The 24,478-nt window shown below is 35.6% G+C and overlaps 1 protein-coding gene across 16 annotated transcripts in view; it reads left to right on the top strand.

Moving 5' to 3' along the window:
• Window positions 1-24,478, top strand: part of mink1 (misshapen-like kinase 1) — a 79,632-nt gene that overhangs the window by 49,878 nt on the left and 5,276 nt on the right. For 2 of the 16 annotated variants that reach the window (XM_087250935.1, XM_087250932.1), the window contains 18 exons: window positions 495-674; window positions 1,788-1,949; window positions 3,914-4,072; window positions 6,936-7,015; window positions 7,148-7,251; window positions 10,536-10,630; window positions 10,861-10,884; window positions 12,893-13,041; window positions 13,579-13,699; window positions 15,818-15,934; window positions 16,098-16,209; window positions 17,340-17,495; window positions 19,606-19,749; window positions 19,868-20,002; window positions 20,222-20,322; window positions 21,217-21,366; window positions 21,503-21,662; window positions 23,169-23,308. In XM_087250935.1, the coding sequence (XP_087107061.1) occupies window positions 495-674; window positions 1,788-1,949; window positions 3,914-4,072; window positions 6,936-7,015; window positions 7,148-7,251; window positions 10,536-10,630; window positions 10,861-10,884; window positions 12,893-13,041; window positions 13,579-13,699; window positions 15,818-15,934; window positions 16,098-16,209; window positions 17,340-17,495; window positions 19,606-19,749; window positions 19,868-20,002; window positions 20,222-20,322; window positions 21,217-21,366; window positions 21,503-21,662; window positions 23,169-23,308 (2,289 nt within the window). 16 annotated transcript variants of the gene reach the window in all.

The following is a 24,478-nucleotide window of genomic DNA, read 5'->3' as shown; positions in this document are numbered from 1 at the left end:
TACTGTATACCCACTACACTGAAGAAGAATCGTACAGCTAAGACAAATGTTTTGCTTTTGTCGTTCAGTTGTACAATAAACACTGCTCAGACTCTTCAGTAAATGTGAGCTATGATCTTATATATATATAATGTAAAACTCAAATAATTACGTTTTCTGTGTGTGTAATAATTCACTAAAGGGATAGTTCACCCAAAAATGACAATTTCCTCATTTACTCACTCTCAAGCAATTCTAAAAACTTAAGATATTCTAAAGATTTTGGAAAAAAATAATATTATGGATGACAATGGCTTCAGTCTATCTTCCTTTGTGAACTATTCCTTTAATACACAATTGTTCGATTGCATGTTGTGAAGGGGTACGTTCTACGTTTATGTGTATATATGTGTATGCATGTTGACTGTGCAGTCCTTTTTTCCACCTGCAAACAACACAGTGCAGTGTATCTCGCTGCTTAATGACTTATTAATTGTTTGTTCATGTGTGTGTAGGAGTATAAGCGTAAACAGCTGGAGGAGCAGAGACAGTCAGAGAGGCTTCAGAGGCAGTTACAGCAGGAACATGCGTATCTGGTCTCTCTACAGCAACAGCAGCAGCAGCAAGACAAGAAACCACAGATGTATCACTACAGCAAGAACCTAGAGAACAACAAACCAGCCTGGGCTAGAGAGGTACGCTCTCACCCCACTGAGGGTAAAAGCGCTCTAATAGTCCATTTCCACTAAGTGGTATAGTACAGTACGGGTCACCTTTATTAGGCTTGCATATCCACTGCCAAAATGGTACCAATGGTATGATTTTAATTGCAGATCAATGATAAATAGCTAAATAGCCTACTGCAACATCAGCCATTATATGAACAAAAATAAGTCAATGCAACATATACAGACCCTTATAGTCTGCGATATGTTACCAATTACAGTAAACTACACACATTTATTTAGTTTTTATTTGGGTTCAAAAACAAGACGAAATATAGCACAGTCAGTGCAAACCTCTCATCTGTGTCTTTAATCTTCACCAGCACATGTAACCTCTGTTAGAATAGTTAGTTATAAATGTTAGTTTGTCTTTCTGAGTTCATAATAGTCCAAAAGTGGATGATAATAGTTGAACATGGCAGTTTGTTCAGGTATTAGTTTGCTGAAAAAAATCATTTGCCCCTTTGTTTTTCTGGCTTCTCCTTTGTTTTTTCACGCTTCACTCTTGCGTTTGTCTGTTTCTGAAAGGATCAGATATCAGAGGCACTTCAATAATCATGCGCATGTTTTTTATCATCAGCTCAAGAAGTTCGAAACTTCAAATATTTTAAATATACACACGATCGCGAGCTGCTATGGAGAAAGTGAAACGGCTCGCTTTTTTAGCATGCTCGTAAAACAACAAGAGGACAGCAGACTTTGTTCTTCTTGGCTTTGTGGCTTTTCATCAAGACGATGATGGTTCGTTTACGCTCGAGTCAACCATGGCTCATTAATAAATGTAATGTCTCGGCTGTGTATTTAAAACATATCCATTCTTTTGTTTTCATTCTTCTGCTTGTCCATGAGCAAGTGACCTATTTCTGTAAACCAGTAGCGTTCAGCTAGCTCTGCCTTTTGGTACCCATTTGTTGTGCTTGGTACCCTTTGCAAAGGGTAACCTAAAAGTGGTATGGTACGGTTAATTTTTTGTTATTTTTTGACGGTGGAAACGGGCATAAAAGTGTACCATACCATACCACTCAGTGGAAATGGGCCATAAACTGAAGCCTCAAAATCAATTTGTCCTGCTTTGTTCCTCAGGTCGAGGAGCGCAGTAAGCTGAACAGACAGGGCTCTCCCAAAATCTGCACCACGGTCTCTGACACTAATATTCAATCCCGCTCTGAGTCAATCAACCAATCAGGAGCTGCGCAGACGCCGCCCATGCAGAGACCTGTGGAGCCGCAGGGTGGACAGGGAAAGGTGTGCAAGTCATTTCATTCCCTTTGAAAATCAAGGAATTTGATTGAATCTCCAGAAAAGTGATGCAATTATTAGGGGTGTCAGTGCAAATATTTTGACCGTTTAATCTATTATTATTAGTTTTAAAAAAAGAATTGAGGAATCAAAGTTCTGTGTCCCTCATTTCAGGGTTGCATTTTGTTTAACAGTGCGGTTTTTGCACGTAAATACAATTAACTTATCATGGACATTACATTTACTGTCTAATAACTATGTACTAACCCTAAACCCACCCCTGAACCTAACCTTAACCCATGTAGTTACCTTACATAACCCAGTAATTTCATAGGTAAGTGCACAGTACAGTAGTACAGTAAAATACAGTGCAACCCATTTCTTCGTGGTTGGCTAGCAGCGTGCAGAAATTACACTTATTACTAAGTCATACTTGCATGCTGTTTTAGACCGAATATTCAGAGTGGCACGGTGAACAATATAGGGAGCTCGTCACAGGTTGTTCAAATATGAACCAATGTAAATATAAAAGCAACTTCACCTCAATAGAGCAGGCTAGGCAGAATAGCGATGTTTACTGATGTTTTGTTGTTAAACTAAATAAAAATCTACATTATTGATGTTGTAAAAGGTCCCTTATGATACAAAAATTAGTCACATCAATCTTTTGCTGGAGGATTTCAGTGGCTGAACAACCCTTCTGTGCATATAACCCATTCATAACAACAAAATCAACACTATTTTTTTTACTTGTCTGAAAGAAATACTTCAGTCATGGTGTCGTCCTTCCTCCAACGTGCAAAAGTAACTCCAATATTGGTTCAGGATTTTAAAAAGTTTTGATTCAGCATTTGTTTTTGCTGCTATCACTCCCGCGAACGCAGCACATGTACATGCGCAATGGGCAGATCTGAGTGAACAGAGGTGCGCAGTTGTACCAGTCTACATTTGTTGACAGACAGTTTGGGATACTTATCAGAATTATGTGAATTATTGGCCTGACAATTTTTGATTAAATAAACATTTTTTTAATCTTATGCCTTACCCATAATTTAAAAATACATATAAACACATTTAGATCTCTTACTGTAATCATTACTATTGGAATGTCAAGAGACTTTCAACCAGCGCAACAAAAAAAAAATGTTTCTAAAGACAATCACCTACTGCACCTTTAAAATAGCATCAATAATTTTTGTTGGAATCATGATTCTGTTTTTTACAGTGCTTTGCTAAAGTTCAACCAAATAGCATTTATTCGAAATAGAATTATCTTGTAACATAATAAATGTCATTTTGGATTCGTTTTATAAGTGTTTCTGGAAAAAAGTCTCCAAAACTTAAAAAAAAATATTCTCTCAGCAAATGTTGATTCGTAGTTTATTTTGATAAATGCATTGTCAGTAATGGTATTTCATTTAAAACTAGGTAAAATATTTAAAAATGAATAGTAAAAGACAGAGTGATTAGCAGTAGGATGCCATGCCATCATTTATTTTTTCAATGCTGCATGCTCTGGCTAACACTTTACTCTCTCTTCAATGATTTCTTTTTTCTTTTCTTTCTTTCCTGTGGGCCCACTCACTTCCTGTGTAATCCTCCATCATTTGGGGAACATCCTCTTCTCTTGCATATCCTGCGCTGGATCTTCTGCATTTTTCTGCTGCCCAACCCCGGTGGCCTGTTTCCCTTCTCCGCATGTCACACTCACATTTAAACTTCTACTAAACTGCCTGTACTTATTTCCACTCTCTAAAACAAACTCATAACTTGCCTCTTTTATTAAAAACCTCCCCACCCTCTCACTTTCCTTTTTGGATTTCTTTGACGTATGTCATGTCCGCCCCCTCTATTTGCCGTAGTTCCAGATGGCCCATCTAGTGCCGTTAAAACCATACGCCGCTCCAGTCCCTCGCTCTCAGTCTCTTTGTGATCAGCCCACTAAGACCATGTCCGCCTTCCCCACCCAGGACCCCTCACCCACACCCACACCTCGTCCTCTACACTCCAGAGAACTAGTCCGTCAAAACTCTGACCCAACCTCAGAGACTCCTGCCCCTCAGTCCCGGCCAATGAGAGACGACCGCGGACCCTGGATCCGTCTTCCTGAGATTGAACAACCTCCCAAAGTGAGACTGGTTTCCTCAATTCCTTATCTTTTTCCTAATGTGTTTCAAAAGTGGCTAATTCGTACGATTTCATTCATGCAAAATGTGTTTGAAGAGAATGAAGAGATCCAATACCAGAAATGTAATTTGCAGTTACCTAATGTATTTGTTTTTGCAAAAGAAAAAGTTTATAATCAAAGGCAATATTCTACTGAGTCTTATCACCTCCAATATAAAACCTAAGACCCTGTCCACTCAAACATGGGTATTTTCAAAACAGCATTTTATTTCTTCACGGTATTGCTAATTTTCCACACAAAAATGCAGTATTGAGTTAATGAAACCAAAAATTTCTGAAAACTCAGAGTGTCATTATCTCTGCCTGTAGGTTTAGCTTGCCCTTAACATACATCACAATGCCTTTTTGATTTTTCATGTTGACAGATAAACGGGGAAAACTTCACTTATAAAAAGACGTGTAGACATGGTCTAAGATTATCAACGTCAAAAGTTTACATGAGTCTCTCCAGCTGCTGGGTTGATGAATGAGCTCAGCAGTGGAGAGCAGGCGGTGTTTAGGGACTGTTGAACACATTTAAGAACATGTGCATTCGCACTACAGAGAAATGAAGCCTCAAGCAAATATTCTATTCTAGTTGCTATGGTTATGTTTTTTTTTTTTTAGCAGAATCTGGAATTTTAACAGACCATGAAAAAAAAAAAAAAAATATATATATATATATATATATATATATATATATATATACATATATATATATATATATATATATATATATATATATATATATATATATATATATATATATATATATATATATATATTTCAAAATTTTCTAACTTTTTTAACTAAGAATTTTGAGGAAGTTCATATATATATATATATATATATATATATATATATATATATATATATATATATATATATATATAATATAAACTTCCTCAAAATTCTAGACACAATAACCCATAATTACAGTGTGAAGAAAAAATATTTTTAAATTGTTGCAAAATTATTAAAAATAAAAAACCTGAAAATTCACATGTACGGATGGATTCACAGCCTTTTCTTAATACTTTGTTGATGCACCTTTGGCAGCAATTACTGCCTCAAGTATTTTTAAATATGATGCCACAAGGTTAGCACACCTGTCTTTGGGAATTTGTGCTCATTCCTCTTTGCAGCACCTTTCTATTAGGTTGGATGGATGTCAAAGATGTGCAGCCTTTTCATATCTCTCCAGAGATGTTCATCAGGATTTAGGTCTGGGCTCTGGCTGGGCCACTCAAGGACATATATTTGTTTCTTATGGTCTGAGAGTCCTTCAGATGCCTTTTGGTAAATTCCAGGTGGGGAGTGGTTTCCGTCTGGCAACTCTATCATGCAGAATTGTTGCACAGATGGTTGTCCTTCTGTAAGGTTCTCCTCTCTCTACAGAAGAATGCTGGAGCTCAGAAAGAGTGAACATGGAGTTACTAATCGCCTCCCTGACTAAGACCCTTTTCCCCCGATCACTCAGCTTAGATGGCCGGCCAGCTCTAGGAAGAGTCCTGGTGGTTCCAAATATCTTCCACTTATAGATGATGAAGGCCAATGTGCTCATTGAAACTTTCAGAGCAGCAGAAATTTTTTTGTAACTTTCTCCAGCCTTGTGCCTCAAGACATTTCTGTCTCAGAGGTCCACTGACTATTAATTTGTCTTCATACTTGGTTTATGCTTTGACATGCACTGTCAACCCTGGGACCTTATATAGACAGATGTATGCCTTTTCAAATCATGTCCAATTAACTGAATTTACCACAGGTGAACTCAAATTTAGCTGCTGAAACATCTCAATAATGATCAGTGGAAACAGAATGTACCTGAGCTCAATTTAGAGCTTCACGGCACAGGCTGTGAATACTTCTGTACATGTGATTTTTCAGCTTTTTTATTTTAAATAAATTTGCAACAATTTCAAAAACTCCTTGTTCACTTTGTCATTATGGGGTGTTAACATTATTTTACCCACATTATGGGGAAATAAATGAATTGAATTCATTTTGGAATAAGGCTGTGACATGAAAAAATGTGGAAAAAGTGAAGCGCTATGAATACTTTCTGGATCCACTGTATTTTCTTCCAAAAATAGATGATTTTGTCACAATACCAGAAACAGTGCAGGATTGTTTCTTTGCATTTTTTACAGTTAAAACAAAGACCAGAGAAGTTTCTGTAAACCTTTTTCAGATATAAGGGTGTAAGATAATCTCTGTTAACGAATTTATAATTGAATTCATGAACACTCAATGAAGTACATGTAGAAAACAAATTGTTACATTTTTCAGACCTATCGGTATCTTGAGTTTCATGACCTAAATTTTTTCCCCACACACTCTTTAAAGGAAGGAAGAAGTACATGAGTTAGACACGGCTTTGTATATTTTGGATATTAGTCCTTTGGATCACTTGGCATTGTAATGTAGCATTTGTATTAGAAGCATCACTTTGGCCACATCCAGATGATTTTCTCTTTGTATTCCCTACAGTAAGACAGTTTCGAGTTCTTCTTTCAGTTAGTGATGATCTGCTGAAAGTTATTTGTGAAAGTTTTCTCATTGCACCCTAATTTTTTTATTTCTTTTTAAAGCACTTACTGTTTAGTTTAGCAGAAGTTTCTCCCTCCACAAAGCATTATTGGGTGTGGGGAAAAAAAATGTTGATGCAGGCTTTGTTAATCTAACTAAAAATCTTGTGCAAATAAACTGTGTATAGTCGCTAAATTAAGATACAACAGTAGATGTGTGCTAATTTGTCCTTGTAATGATTAACATCAGCACGACTGATGCATGATTTCTCTATAATTCCTAATTTCTCTCACTTAGATTCCTCAGAGAACAGCCTCTATAGCCACTGCACTGAACACAAATCTCTCCTCTGGTATCAGACACCCAGTCCGAGCAAGGTAAAGTGTGTACCGTATATATATATATATATATATATATATATATATATATACATACACCCATGTTCATCTGAAGTGACACGACTCGTGTGAGTGGCCTGACTCCTGCACCGTGTTTTCTTTCTGTGTCAGTAATCCAGATCTGAGTCGCAATGAGCGCTGGGAGAGAGGAGACAGCATGAGCATCATGTCCAACCTGCCACAGACCGGCTCTCTGGAGAGACACCGCATACTCAGTGAGTGTTGAATGCGACATGTTTTGCAAATATTGTGATAGCACATCTGCCCTCAAGCACAGTAAAACTTCAGATTGCCTAACTGTAAGGACAGCACATAACATGACCACAATAAAAAAATGTCTTGATAAAGTCCTCCAGGATTTCGCGAATTGAGTGATAACAGAATTTTATACAAGTAATGCCTGATTTGGCATTGGTGTTTGGCATGACACAAACATTTCAGTAGTCACTGCCAGTTTAACACAATAGCAAAACTCAATTTAGCTTAAAAGTTTTAAAAAAATAACTCATTAATGCTTTTAATAATTGCATACAAGTATTAAAACATTAGCTTGATAATTTAAAATATCATTCAGCTGTGTAAGAATTACATTGTCGCTTATAACAACTGTCATTAAGTGTCATTCGCTTAGTTACGACATTTTAAATGCAAAGATGAACTTGTTAGTGACAACCCAATATTAAACAAATACACCACAGCCTGTTTTTGTCTGTCATGACTACTTGACATTACCTAGACAACTTGTCATAAATCTGTCATTAAAATGATTGTAATGAAACCTTTATAAATAAATCATGAATTTTATAAGAGTTATGACAATTGTTGTCTTGGTAATGACGAGTTGTGTTGACAAAGATGAAGGCTGGTTGTGATGTATATTCTTATGAAAAAAGTTTGTGTTTGAAGCTAAAAAAATTGTTAACCTATTAATTAATTACCAACCTACGTTACACGGGTCCCCGGTTGCAAAAAAGAAGACAGGCTACAATAGTAAACATGTCGTGTTGTGCGGTAGGATGCCAAATTCGAAAGTTCAAAAATAGAAAACTTAGCTTTTACCATACACCACATTGCTTTAATGCCAACTGCAGATGTCTTACGCTAAAAGGGAGCTGAATGAAGTGACGACCTAATTAGAAATACTGGACTCTGCAGTTCTCATATTATATCAGGTAAGTTCACGCTATGCTGAATCGTACATATTACTTGTTTTGATTGCAGAAATTATTTCAGCAAAAACAGTTACATATGGTTAATTAAACTGCAAACACTGAATGCTAAGAATGAAACGTGAAAGTGTAAGTTATTAAGGTAAACATGGTTTATTTTCACACATTCATTCAGTGACAACTTGTGACACTCCCTTTATCGTTTACCATGGCACTTTGAATATTCGGTCTGAAATAACCCGCAAGTGTGACTTGAAAACAACATTAACACTGTTTATTTGACTGTGAACAATGTTGTACTTTGATAGTCATTGGCTGCTAATATGATTTTGCTATTTAGAGTTTGCAAATAATACTTTTATGAAATTATATTATTAGGGAGAAAGTCTAAATGTGTGAATATAAAACCAACTTTACCTTTATGTGTAAGTTCACATATCCTGCCGTACAGGTGCAGTTCACTGTCAGAATGCAGTCGTTTTGCTTGTTAATGATTTATTACCCAGGCCTTGTACAGTTCCGTCTTCTTTCCTTGTCTTTGGCTAGGCAGAACCTCGATTTTTAGCACTACATAGTGTTGAATCTGGTAATTATGGAACATTATTTCTTGAACATGACCACACAGAACAACATTGTTGGCATCCAAAGACGTGTAGGCCTTTAACTTCTTTCTTGTAAAATCACTTGGAGCTTTAATGAGATTGTATATTTGGGGCCGGATGCTTGGCCATTTCGTCTTATCCAATATTCAATGGGAGGGTGCTGTCTCAAATGGACCTGTCAGACGAACGCCACTCACTTTAACGTTATTTTTGCAGAATCTCTAGTTTTATCACTGGGTGACAAGCTGTTATAATACGCTTAAAGCATTATGTAAATAATATATATAATCCGTAATCAGTATATTTTGTTTCTAAGACAACAACAAACTCTGTACCACATTGGATGTCATTCTCTTGCTGTAAAAGCTAGCTCTCCTGGTTTCTTTCTGCCACCTCCCTGCACGCGCATCCTGAATGTTTACAAACATGGTAATTGGTCTATAGGAAAAGAAAGCTTAAAGAGGTGGTCCACTATGATATCATATTTTAAACTTTACTTGATGTGTAATGTAGCTGTGTGAACATAAACAATATCTCTGAATGTAAGACTCTAAATGTTCAGTGCAAAGAGAGGCATTGGCTTTTACAGAGTTAGCTTAGCAAAGCCTAGAGCGAACGAAGTTCGGGGTCTACAAAAAATACATCCAGGCTAGTAGGATCCTAAACACTTCGGGTTACGCGCATTCACCATGCCCATACACCCTGTGCAGCAAAGGGGTGTGGCCAGAGTCGCTGTAATGTCATACCAGAGAAAGCTAAATTGCTGACCAAACGCTGCTATTTCCACAGAGCTTGTTCTGTTTCTGTATTTGGGCTTCCAAAAGTCACGACACAAAGAGAGAAGTGCTTACAGTTTAATTTTAATTATGTTCCAGAGAATTATTTAAAAAATAAATAGCTAGCTTTTGACAAAGGAGAACTTCTAAAATCTCTCCCAGTTCAGTGCTGGATTCGGTTAACTCCTCCAACCGACGAAGCTGTGGATTGTGAGCCACAACCTGTGAGTATTTTTATTTGTTAAAATTGATCAACTACATGCACAGTTTCTAGCGTTAACGGTATGTTGTAGCGAGGACGTAAACAAGGATGTAAACAGGAGGAAATGCTGTTTGGCACATTAACAATTTTGCTACAAATTCATATTTTCCTGTCAAACCACTGTAAACACCCACAATCTTCACCAGCACTGCAGTGTCTCTCTATGCAGGCACTTTCCCTGTGTTCTGCATCTTAAATAACAAACAGCCGGGGCACAGCACGTGTTAGTGACTGGATGTGATGCTTTTTGGTGACCTAGAGCCGATCCACGAATCACAGCACATTATCTTAGCTGACCAATCAGAGCCTCTTGAGGGTGGGCTTTCAGAGGAGAATGTTTTCATGTTAGCTGAGTAGCTGTAGTTAATCAAAATAAGATATATGAAGAAAAAAAAACGTGATTTAAAAAGAAAATAATACAATTTTTTACAAGTGAAGCATAAGCACACATTGCTTTGCATCTTATATACACAAGCAGGCCTTAAAATACACTGTGGACCACTTATTTAATCTGACAAATATGGCAGATGCCCTTTGGTGGGATACCTGAGAGCAATCGCGTTTAGAAATAATGATTCATAAATTAAAATGTGATTTTTTTTTTTTTTTTTTTTTTTTTTTTTTTTTAGGTAGGGTTTGTCTTAAGCAATTATAAGCAGATATAGCAGTGCATAATGTTATATATTTCAGGCTCATCTAAAATGGATTCCTCTCCAACCCTCTCTCATGATGGCCGACACAAACCAGGAGAATCCCGAACCTCATCTAGACCCAGCAGACCAGCGGTGAGACACACAATTATAAACACACAAAGGGTTGCATGTTAAACACACAAACACACACTCATGCACATAGAGTCCCAGATCATTTGCCTGTGTCTTGTTTATAGAATGAACACGCTCAGCCCTCCTCTTAACACTAACCTCTGTTCCTTACATTTCCTCCTCTCCTTTTACCCTTCTCATCCCTCTCTCCTCTCATCAATCTCTCTTCCTCCTCCTCTTCCTGCCCTCAGAGCTATAAGAGAGCAATAGGAGAGGTCAGTGCCCGTATCTGTGTATCTGCATGAGTCCGAGTCTCTGTTCTTGCATGACTGCATCTTCTCGTGATGGTGTCCATGTGGATGAAGCTAAATGTCAAATGAATGTTGTGTCATCATCATGTTTAAAATAATGATCAAATAATTGCTGCATTAATCACGTATGATTTAAGAATGACATTTCTTAAAGGCTGTCTTGAATTAATTACAGTATGATAATTAAATTAATAGCCCATAATCTTGTATGCACATCCTTTCAGAGATTTGAGTTTAACATGATTTTAAAAAATAGAAATAATGCATTGCATACGTTCAGTCTAAATCGGTGAAGGTTTTTGCTGGCTGACTTTGTAATTATAAAATTCCACAAACAAAATGTTTCTATTGTTTTAATAAATCAACATTTTCCAATCATTTCTGACTGATCAGGTGACACCAAAGGACCGGAGTAAGACTTCCTAAAAATTACAGCAATAGATCGCCTTTTTTTAAAATAAATATTACTATAGGCAGCAGTTATTTTAAATTGTAGTAATATTTCACAACATTGAAGATAATCAAATTAATGGAGCCTTGCTGAGCGTAAGAGACTTTATTAAAACAAAACAAAAAAGTCTTATTGACATCCTGCTTTCAAACAGTTATATATATTTCAGGGCTCTCAAAACTGCAAGCCTGACATCCCAGTGTTATTATATTTTCCAGTCGGGCTACCAAAAATAGAAAAGAAGACGCAACTGACGTGGGTAGGTCATGACAAAATGGCGGATGTACTGTAGTATGTCCAAGTTTCATTCACACTGCTCACATTCATACTGTATAGAACTTACTTTTCTAACGGTCGAGTTTTACATTTAAGTTTAAATGCAGTACCTACTATGTAGTAGTCAATATCTGACGCAGCCATAGCCTATTTCAATGCTTTTGCATTCTCTCACAAATTGGGTAGTTATGTTGGATGTAACTTTCATGCATCGAGGAGCCACTATCAATATGTGTTTATATTAGCATTTGCACTAACTGGTGTTGTCAAAAAAACTGGTAAAGTGATAAAGGTAAGCCTACCAGTTTTTCACATGATTTGTTTTAGGTACAATTAAAAATGAAAAATATTACTAATAATAATAATAATGAATAAATAAAAAACAATGATAATAATGAATACAATAATTAAATAAAATGTGGTTATTTTAAAAATAGACTATAATGAATGACTTTATAACTTTATTTAGTAGATATATGCATTTCTTTTTATTAACTAAATAGTGTTTTTTTCTATTTGGGCCACATCAGTTTATTTCAGGCTACTAAAAACTTAGGGGAATTTATTTCGGGCTACCAGGGATTTAGAAATTTTGCAAACCCTGTATTTTTTAATCTATCCTAATTATAATAATTCAGATGCTTAAAGGTAGATGAATATAGCGTTAAATAAACAAGTACCCACATAAATCCATATTGCAACTATGTTTGTGCAAAAAGTGACTTTATACCTAGTTCAAACCTTATTTTTCTTCTGTGGAACACAAATGTTTTTTTTTTTGTTTTTGTTTTTTGGCTGTTGCTTCATGCAGCCTCCAGTGAAAATCCAGTGTTGTTTTGTATTCCGTTGGCCTTTATTATGTCTTTTGAGTCCCACAGAGAAAAGAAACATTTAACCATAAATTATACCTTTAAAATATATCATCAAAGTTAACATTACATGTGAATTTTGGGCCATTGTTTAGCGTCTTGCGTCTCTCGATGGACGTCTCTATCCAGTTGATGTCACCCGTCTGCAACCATCAGCATCTGTTGAGGGACAGTCCTGCACTTACGGTCTTGATCTGACCACGTTCACCCTCCTCCCCAATATATCCCACTCCCTCCACACTCCAGACTTTGAAAGATGGAATGCATGATCGAAGTCCCATGTTTATACTTTATCGGGTCCAGTGTTTATAAATCGGAGATTATTTATATGACAGTTGCTCATTTGCCTGTTGATTTGTTGGTGTGGATGTGTCAGGATCATGGTCTGTACTCTAAGGAGCGAGCAGAGGAGCAGCCGCGGCCCCCTGTGAAGGCCAACGACTACTCCTCTTCCTCAGAGAGCAGTGAAAGCAGCGAAGAGAGTGAAAGTGGAGAAGGAGCAGAGGAGGAAAGCCCTACTGACCGGTGAGAGAAGATAGAAGTGTCCCAACTGACGACTTATGATAATACACATTTTGCTTATTTGCTTAGTCATTCATCATCTAAAAATCTAAAAGTGTGTGAACAGTCAAACATTCCATGTGTTTTTCTTATGCAATCGTGTGTAATTTCGGTTTTTATGTGCATTTGGTAACACTTTAGTTTAAGTAACAATTCACATTATTTACTACTGGTTTATTACCTGCCTGTTATAAAGATATGAACTGTTTATTAGCACTTATAAAGTGTGATCCTATTTTACATCCCTAATCTTACACAAAACCTAAATCCAACTTTTACCTTGCCATCTGTTAGTAAGCAGCTAATTAGTAGTTTTTTTGAGCTAAAATTCTTAGTTAATGGTCTTAGTTATTAGTGTAAAATGTACATTAAAACCATGTGTTTTTATTTATTTTCCAGTTTGACTGTTTCACTGTCAGATTTAAAGCCTGTTAAAACGGCTGGATAACTTCTTTTTATGGCTTTATTTTTCATATTTTTCTTTTAAATGTGTGTTGTCAGCCCCCGTGATGCAGATTCTGACTCTGTGAACACTATGGTTGTCCATGAAGAGGAGGAAGGTGAAGGAGGAGAAGAAGAACGTGCTGGAGGATATGGAGACCAAACCATGCTTGTGCAGAGGGTAGGATGAGTTGTGTGTCTGTGCGCTGGTGGGATGTTCATTCATGAGACCTCAGCATAAACTTTAAACTAGCTTGAGGGTTTGATTTAGGCATCTACTACTAAATCCTTCTATAGCTGTAAATCGAATTGCTAAATTATCATAATAAACCTATTTAAAATTAATTATTAATTAAAGTATTTAAATAAAAAAATACTAATGGTAACACTGTAGCTTCCTCATGTAGAGGAGTGGAGAGGAATTTATATCTACATTATATCTATATAATCTAGAACAGATTCTCTCTCTTTCTCTCTCTCTCTCTCTAATAATAATAATAATAATAACAACAAAGACTTGTGAATTAAGCAAATGGCAAAAACTAACAGCAAACTCAATATTCCGTTTTGTAATGAGAAGTAAAAATGTGCATTAAAATTCTTAGGTTTGGGTCAGAAAAATTAATAATAAAAACAATGAATTTTAAATGTGTTTAAGTTATTCTCCATTTGTTTAAGAATACAGTTAAAACAATACATACAGTCACTGACCACTTCATTAGATAAGCCTTACTAGAACAAAGTTTGACCCCCTTTTGCCTTAATTAATGGCATAGATTCAACAAGGAGATTTTGGTTCATATTGACATGATAGCATCACACAGTTGCTGCAGATTTGTTTGCTGCACATCCATGATGCAAATCTCACATTCCACCCCATGCCAAAGGTGCTCTATTGGATTGAGTCTGGTGACTATTTAGGCCATTTGAGTACAGTGAACTCATTGTTATGTGAGTGACAATGTCAATGCTCAATTGGTATCAATGGGCCCAAAGTGTGCCAAGATTACACCACCAGCACCAACCTGGACCATTGATACAAGTCCGGATGGATATATCCATGCTTTTATGTTGTTGACACCAAATTCTGACCCTACCATCTGAAAGTCACAGCAGAAATCGAGACTCATCAGACCAGGCAACATTATTTCCAATGTTTTATTGTTCAATTTTGGTGAACCTGTGTGAATTGTAGCCTCAGTTTCCTGTTCTTACCTGACAGGAGTGGCACCGGTTGTGGTATTCTGCTGCTGTAGCCAATCTGCCTCAAGGTTGGACGTGTTGTGCGTTCAGAAATGCTCTACTGCATTCCCTTTCTATCAGCTGGAAACCAGTCTGGCCATTCTCCCCTGATCTGTGGTATCAACAAGGCAACAAGTTACTGTTGCCTTTCTATCAGCTGGAAACCAGTCTGGCCATTCTCCCTTGATCTGTGGTATCAACAAGGCATTTGCGCCCACAGAACTGCTGCTCACTGGATATTTCCGCTTTATCGAACCATTCTCTGTAGACCCTAAAGATGATTGTGCGTGAAAATCCCAGTAGATTTTCAGTTTCTGAAATACTTAGACCAGCCCGTCTGGCACCAACAACCATGCCACATTCAAAGTCTCTTAAATAATCTTTCTTCCCCATTCTGATGCTGTAGCAGATTGTCTTGACCATGTCTGCATGCCTAAATGCATGGAGTTGCTGCCATGTGATTGGCTGATCAGAAATTTGCATTAGCTAATAGTTGGGCAGGTGTACCTAATAAAGTGGGCCTTTAAGTGTACATATATTGTGAAATATTTTTAATCCTAATTTAACTCTTTAATATATCTTAAAATTAGACATGTTTTTATATAAATATATTTATAAGGTAGAATTATCATTGATATGTTTTAATTTTATTCAGATTCTGATCCTTCAGGGCATTTAAGAAACATTTGTTGATATCATCAGTGTTGAAATCATGGATAAAATCATCTTTAAGGAATAGACAGTTCAACAGAACAAGAATTATTTGAAAATAATAAAATATAATGTCTATGGTATATTATTATGTCCCTTTATTGCATCATTCCTGAGTAAATCATAAACAAAAATAAATAAAACTAGCCCTAATTCTATTTATTTCATTAAAGCAGCATATAGTTTGTATGTATATTTTGACTTACTACAGGTTTTAAGCATTTCATTGACCCTTTATTAGTGTCCCACTATGCCTCAGAAGGATAAAGCCTTTATGTGCATGCTAGAAGCCAATATCATAGCACCAGTGACAGCCCGAGTTTGTTTGTGTGTTTGTTTCTGTCAGACTCCAGAGAAGCGCAGTCATAATGGATACACCAACCTGCCTGATGTGGTTCAGCCTTCTCACTCTCCCACAGACTCGGCCTCCCACTCCTCCCCCGGGAAAGACTCTACTTATGATGTGAGTCTCTGCCCACTTCTGGAGCTTCAGTTACTCCACCGTTTATCATTTCATCAGCATGCCATCCAGCTTTTTTTTTTGTTTGTAATTGATTCTTTATCTGATGTACTGGACAACAAGTGTGTGTTCAATTGGCTGACCGTGATCATGCTATTCATTTCAGTATCAGTCCAGGGGATTGGTCAAGGCCTCTGGAAAATCCTCTTTTACTACCTTTGTGGACCTTGGAATGTACCAGCCATCAGGGGGTAGTGGAGATAACATTTCTGTTGGAGGTAAAGTGGTTAGTTTGGGTACGGAGATTTTAAGGGGATTTTTAACACAAAAATGTAAATTCCTGTTTAAGTTTCTGTTTTGTTGAACCTAAATGAAGATATTTTGAATCTTGTTGGAAATGGGTAACCATTGTCTTCCATAGTATTTGTTTTTCATACAACACATGTTAATGTTTACTAGTTTCCAACATTCTTTAGAATCTCTTTTTATGTGTTCAAAACAACAAAAAACTCCCAACTGGTTTAAAAACAAGTCAAAGATGAGTAAATGATGACAGATTTTTTGTTGAATTTTTTTAGAATCATTTGTGGGTGAACTACCCCTTTAAGATACACTATTGTTCAACAACACAGGGTGTACTCTGTTCACTGCATTTACAATTACAGGAAAAACAAAAATATTAGCAAACATTAATTTTTAAGATAAATTTTATGATGTAAACTAATGTGAAAGATTTTTAAGTATAATTATTGTCTCATTAAGTAATTAGTGTCATTCAAAAGTCATATTAATATGCTTTGATTAGTGTTCAAGATTGTTGTTTTCTTTAGTATTTTGTGAAAACCATGATCATTTTTAGCCGCATTTGATAGAAAGTTCAAAAGGAAGATGCTAATTTAAAATAAGCATAATTTGTAACATTATAAATGTTAAATATTTGCTGAATATGTATATATTAATTTCTTAATGCATATTGATTATTTGAAAAAGCAAACATTTGAACAGTGCTGTTTGTGTAAAGCTTAATACATTGGAATACATGAGAATATTTATTTACTTTTTTGTTGTTGTTGAGAATCAAAATTGATTAGATGAATCTACTGGAAATGCTATATTAATTTTAATTTTCTTACATTACTTGAGAAATATATATATATATATATATATATATACTTGAATTGCAGCATATATTTAAATTATGTTCTCTCATAACATTACATATTTTCCCCCATAGCTGTATGTTTTGTTCTAATGAATCTTCTACATGTTTACTGGAAAACAAGACAGAAGATCTGAGCAAGAAAATGATTTCAGCAGCCTAGACCTGTGACTGTTTCTTGATGGCTGTGAATCTGTTTCTGACAGATGACTCAGTGTCTCTCTGCTGTGCGGTTTGTGGGTGTTGTAGGTCTGGGCTCTCGTTTTGAGCAGCTAAAGCTGGAGGTGAGGAAGGGCTCCATGGTCAATGTCAATCCCACAAACACACGTCCGGTCAGTGACACTCCTGAAATCCGCAAATACAAGAAGAGATTTAACTCTGAGATCCTCTGCGCTGCTCTCTGGGGTAAGAGCCATGCGTGTGTTTGTCAATCTAACGAAGTACATTTCTCATAAAGACATCCCAACTGTCTATTCTTACTATCAGGGTTGGGCAGAAATACTTTAAAATGTATTTTAAAATAAAATGCCAAATACCTTTTAGTTTAAGTATAGGTGCATTAAAATAAACTACAAACGACAGCAGCCAAAATGTGTATAAAAATAAAAACTGTATTTTTGTATTTTAAAAATACTACAAAATACTTTTACAAAGCATTGTGACATTTCTTCCCAAAACCTACTATCAACAGGTCTATTGGATCAATCCCTTCACCATTAAACTGACTCAGTGTAATAAACAGTGTTTGACAGTAACAGTGTTTCTCTAAGTTTTAGCTTTTCTGCCACTTTGTTCATCTCTAACTTCAACTATAAGACTTTAATTTTTGTATTTATTTTGTAGATAATTTTATACAGAAAGTCCTGACTTGATAATCTCATTCCATTTAAACCATTTATTGCAGATGATAAGTCGAACCGTATTGCTATATCTATTGTTTGTGTTTTCACCCATTCTGTGGCCAGTAAAATTGTCATCATCTCTGTGCAATGATTATTCAAGCTCTTAATATTTTAAAAGGGTGATAAATGAAGAGTTTTACATTTGTTTTGTTCCCAGAATTTTGGACGTCAGTTGAACTCTTCAATATTCAATGTGAAAACATGATTTCTGAAAACTTTTAAAAATTGTTATGTTTTTCTATTTTTGCAAATAAACTCTTCATATTCACCTTATTCTCAGCTGACGAGTGGGCGCTGCCATTTGAATCTTTTTGTTTCGCGACTTCCGGTCACATTCACTTCCATTCATTTTTTGACGTTAACAACTGCTCGTTACGCTGCTTGATGTTGCAATTTAATATTTTCTTATTATATTATGCTACTTGGTCTGTGTAGTCATGCAAACATTTGTTTGTTGAGCAAGTAGTTTGGCCATTTTCTGCCGTTTATTATTCCTAGTCATTTCTCCCATAGGCGACTGAATAGGAAGTTCTAAGACAATCGCGAAAACAGGCGCACTTCCGCATTTTAGAATAAGGTCAATACAGCTAAAGTCAGAATTATTAGAATTGACATTGTTCTCTTCTGTCTGCCATTAACAGTCTAACACTGATTTTTTTTTTTTCTGCAAGTCTTGATAACGTCATCATTGATCATCTTTTATTATTTGACAATAGGATTGTAAAAAAAAAAAATATTTCCCATTCACCTTGCATTAAGTTTACACAACTATGACAACTTCCGCTACTGAGAAACCTGGAAAACAACCTGGAGGGTCTATTGATTTCAGGTAGCTTTGATCCATTTGAGTCACTTTACTGATTCAAGTACTTTTCTGATTGCTGATTTAGTTCTTTTTAATCAAGTATTTACATTATTTTAGGGTAGTGAGGTTAGTGTATGAAGTGTGTGAAAATTGGCACATAATGAGATCAAGGCTATTTGTTCCTCCTTCTTTTAGTGTTTTAAACCCTCCAGTTCAAACTCTTTAAAATGTAACACACATTTTAGCTAAAATAATTCAGGCAAGTGTCCTAGAAACAAAACTTTCTTTCTTCTCTGATTTTTCTAAGCCGTGCTAGTGCAACAAGTGATTTCTGTTCTCGATTTTCTCCTTGTTCAATTGTTTTTATCTTTCTAAGCTCATACTACACTAATAGGGTTGCCAGACAGAAGTTTTTTTTTCAAGAAATATATTTGTATCTGTGTATCATTTTAATGTGTTGACATGAACTTTGTTATCTTTGCACCAATTCCCTGAGCGTTCAGGAGGACTAGTTTGATGGCAGTGCCACCCACTGGCCAAAATGCATAAAATATGACCACAAAGCATGGTGGAATAAAGTGGCACAAGGTCAAATTTCACCATACTACCCTTTTGAGCAGTGTACCGTTTTTTTTTTTCATCCACTCCTACAGAGAGTTTATCATATACAGTCAAAACTTTTCTACTTTAAATTCAGTACACCCCTAAAGCATGATAAACAGTTTTCTCAGAACAGCTCCATAGCACAGTCTGTGAGCATTTTAGGTCTCGAACGGTGTGTGTGTTTTAACTGTGTGCATTCTGTCAGGTGTGAATCTGCTGGTCGGGACAGAGAATGGTCTGAAGCTGCTGGACAGAAGCGGTCAGGGTAAAGTGTATCCACTGATCAACTCGCGCAGATTTCAGCAGATGGATGTCCTGGAGGGACTGAACCTCCTCATCACTATATCAGGTTATAAAATGCTCTGTTCCTTATTTCACACACCCGTCTATCTTTGCCAGGACACATAGATATAGACCAGACCACCTTTATTTTAGGATCTTCATGTGTAGTTTCTCTCTTTTCTTAGGCAAGAAGAATAAGGTACGCGTGTATTATCTGGCCTGGCTGAGGAATAAGATCCTCCATAATGACCCAGAGGTGGAGAAGAAACAGGGCTGGACCACTGTAGGGGAAATGGAGGGCTGTGTGCACTATAAAGTGGGTAAGTGTGCATGTATGAGGTGCTTAATTATGCACAAACCAAAAGAAAGTGATGAAAGATTGTGCTCAGCTGCTGCTTGGCGAATAAGCAAAAATGAAACCGAATAGGTCAGAAGACATGAGGAAAGCTACTTTTATCTTAGAAGTTTCCTCTCAACTCTTTTAAAGTGCTTCGTGCCTTGTAATAAAAGTGCTGTGAATGTCGTGTTTATTTTCCCAGTGAAATATGAAAGGATTAAGTTTCTGGTTATCGCTCTGAAGAATGCAGTGGAGGTTTACGCCTGGGCTCCAAAACCTTACCACAAGTTCATGGCCTTCAAGGTACTGACGCAAGCTTTGTGTTTATGTCTGATTGTTTTATTGGTCGCATACAATGCTGGTATGTGCTTTAGTGGGGATTTTAAGGCTTTTCAAAATGTTTTGGTCAGCTTTTTATTATTATTTGATTGATTCATTTTTTTTCTTTGTGCCTGTGGAAAAGAAAAACTTTCATTTAACAAAGTAAAACTATCAGAAATGATGGTAAAATATTAAAACTTTTCCAAAAGATTTGTATTTTGAATAAATTCTATTGTTTGTAATTGTTTTTAAAACCCTTTTAAGGGGTATTTAAAGGGATAGTTTGACCCAAAATAAAAATTATGTCATCATTTATGCACCCTTAAATTGTTCAACTCCTTTTTTGTTCTGTTGAACACACAAGAAGATATTTTAAAGAATGTTGAAAATTGATAACAACTGACTTCCAGTTCAACTATTTTTTCTAATTTGCACGTGAATGGTTACAGGTTTCCAACATTCTTCAAAATATCTTCAAATTAACTTCAAAATATCTTCCACATTTCATTTTTGGGAGAACTATCCCTTTAAGAATCCTGGTTTCCCCCAAAATAATGATTTTTCAACATTTAAAAATGCATAAGATAAAGATTTTTAAGATTTTTCTTTTAAAATAAGAAAAAAAATTTTTAAATTCAAATCTAAATCATTTGAATCATTTAATTAAAGTCAAAATCATAAAAATGTCTTTATTCTTTTAATCATTTTTATTTTCTTGTTTCTTTTATTCTTATGTAAAGCACTTTGAATTACCATCGTGGATGAAATGTGCTACATAAACTTGCCTTGCCTTAAAATTCTTTTAATTTACAATCTTATTATGTTTTTGTTGTTGTTAAAAATAATTAATATCAAGCTTTTATTGATGTTTCTTAGTCATTTGGAGACCTGCCGCACAGACCTGTGTTGGTTGACCTCACAGTAGAAGAGGGTCAGAGGTTAAAGGTCATCTATGGCTCCTTGGCTGGCTTCCATGCCATTGATGTTGACTCTGGAAACAACTACGACATCTACATTCCTGTACATGTGAGTTATGTTGTCATGTGACACACCAAGAATACACTGGGTCAGTCAATTGGAAAATGCAGAGGAGAGTTTGATAGTGATTTATTTCTCCTATAAATCCATGTTCCTCTCTCTTGCTCTCGGTCTGCTGCTGTAGATCCAGTCACAGATCACTCCTCACGCCATCGTGTTCCTGCCCAACTCAGATGGGATGGAGATGCTGTTGTGTTATGAGGACGAAGGTGTTTATGTCAACACGTACGGACGTATCATTAAAGATGTGGTGCTGCAGTGGGGAGAAATGCCCACATCAGTAGGTGAGTGTGTATACTAGATTAGATTAGATTCAACTTTATTATCATTACAAGTACAAGGCAACGGAATGCAGTTTAGGTCTAACCAGCAGTGCAATAGCAACAAGTGCAGGATATAGCTATAAGCTATAAAGTGCAATTATAGAAAAACTATGGTAACATTAGAGCTAAAAAAGGCTTCGTCGCTGCCTATTTTTAAGTCCAAATTAAAGACGCATTTATTTTCTAGGTCTGTTTGAAGCATAAGTCCTTCCCTTTCAGAAGGGAGGGGGGGATGTTGGGGCTGGGAGTGAGGAGGGGGATCAAAACGGTCATGTTCTCTATCGTGTTTAGTGTTGGTCAACTGTGGTAGCATATTTTAATTAGGAAAAATATTTTATTATTATTTTTACTATTTTTATTTACATTTTTTGCTCTTTTATTGATAATTTTTCTAAGTTCCTTCCTATTATGTGCTAATTGCTGTTTTAACTATTTTATGCTCATATCATGTGTTTATTTTCTCTCTGTAAAGCACTTTGTGCAGCCCTGTAGCAGTTGGAAACGTGCTATATAAATAAATAGAACTAGAACTATATTTACAGATGGTTGTACTATGAACATTATGTACAGGTTGTATTAGCTAGGAACATAGATTTACAATTAGTGAATATATGTACAGGTTGCTATTAATAATCAGGGGTATGCCGAAAGAATTAACATAATTACAAATGTATATGTGCAGTAGATATGTACAATTCAAGATGAAAGTGCAATGTAGTGCAATGAATATGTGCAATTTTAATTGTGCAAATATTAAATAATAAATAATGCAGTGTTTATGGGGAGTTTAAGTTATGAGAAGAGTGTGGGGGGTATATATACAGATACACACAAACACACATTCTGCTTTCTGCACAGTTGTAAAAGTGGTAGATGGAGAATTTTTTTTTATTATTCATTTATTTTTTACCTCTACATTTAGATTCATTCATTTAGAAGATGCTATTTTCCAAAGCCACTTACAATTAGGAGGCGTTCAGCGATTCAGTAAGAAGAGGCAATACACACAATAAGTGCTTATTATACAGAGGAACTGTTTGCACTCTGATTTAGTGCTAGGAAAAGAAGGTGGTATTATTTTTGAGAGAGAGAAGCTTGTTTCTACAGGTGGTTTGTTAAGCCCACTTATCTGTATGAAGCACACTTCATAAATGCACAATGATTTATTCATTTATTTATTTATTTTTATATGGAGTGATCAGAGAGATGAAAGAGTGTGTTTACTAAAGGTGGTTTGTCAGGGGCATATGGGGGTCTTGGTTTTATTCAAATGGCTTGAGATGATCTCTGTAATTTTTTATATAGACCAGACTGAATGAAAGCAAATATTCTCTGTTTTCCAGCAGAGGTAGAATTTAATCAGATAAGATTTCAATGGATTGTTTTAGTTAAGATTCTGTAGAAGCCATATTTCTGTAGTGAATTCTGAAATCTGTTTTTGTGTTTGTGTCTGTGTTTTGCTTGTAGCCCACATTTGCTCTAATCAGATTATGGGTTGGGGAGAGAAAGCCATTGAGATCCGTTCTGTTGAGACGGGACACCTGGATGGAGTCTTCATGCACAAGAGAGCCCAAAGGCTTAAGTTCCTGTGTGAACGGAACGACAAGGTGATTTTTCTTTTCACACACTTACACAGACACTGCACTTCACACTAATGTTAAAAAAAAAAAACTATACAATTCCTGTCCAAATCCCTCCAAGAAAAAAAATGAATGTTTGTTTTTGATGTATTTTTATTCTTTTTATTTTATGCTACATATTTAAATCAAATATAAGACACCACTAGAGTTTAATCTCCTAGTTTGCTTTTTATTTTTAAAGATTAAATAAACATCTATCGAAATGTATTTGAAAATCCATTAATGACATGTTTAAATGTATGAGCTTGACAAACGCTACAATTTGTAGGGAAAAAAATTGAAAATCGAATGAGATGTCCTGTAGAGTACAAATAATAGTAAGGGAATCACAGATTTAAAACTGTTATGTAATTGTAATGAAGGACAATTATTAAATTTTCTTTGGTAAATAAGGTAGTAATTAAATGTATAACTTGGTACAGTTATACATCAGTTGTAGATAATTAAGGTAATTTACCTAAAAATGGCACTCCTGACTTTTAAGTAGCATTGATGTGCAAGTCAAATTTGACAGTTTTATCAATAAAAAATAAAAATAAGTTATGTCAGAAATGTTTGCAAACTAATTTATCCTTAACTTTATTATTTAACTTTGTTACCCTTTCAATGTAACATTATTCATAACAGGAATGTAATGTGTATAACAAATATAAGCAAAAAACACTAATTATAATAGCATGTACTATACCAATTATTTACTGTAAACATGATACTAGAAACCTCTATTTTAGAAATCAAGCCTGAACACATTTATTTAAAGTGAAACTGAAATTGCACTGTGTTAAAAATGTGCTTCACAAATACTTGTCACTCATTCAGCAACAATACAAATGTGTACATTTTGCATGTTTTTTCTGTTTGACGTTTATTGATTTACATACTTTGCTTTAGTAGACAAGTTATATAACTTATAAAAACCGGCTTTAAATCTGTATATTAATGGTAAATGGCAAATGGAATGAGATGAATGTAGAAACAGCAAAATTGTATGAAGTGAATCCATTTGTAAATGAAAGAAATAATTAGCATTTTGAAAATAAACATCAGGTTGTACACTACCTGACAAAAGTCTTGTCGCACATCCAAGTTTTAGGAACAACAAATAATAACTTGACCTTTAGTTGATCATTTGGTATT

The sequence above is a fragment of the Danio rerio genome, chromosome 5 (assembly GCF_052040795.2).
Source record: "Danio rerio strain M-AB ecotype USA chromosome 5, GRCz13ab, whole genome shotgun sequence".
NCBI lineage: Eukaryota > Metazoa > Chordata > Actinopteri > Cypriniformes > Danionidae > Danio > Danio rerio.
Note: the sequence above shows the minus strand (reverse complement) of the source record. Positions and strands in the feature narration are given on the sequence as shown.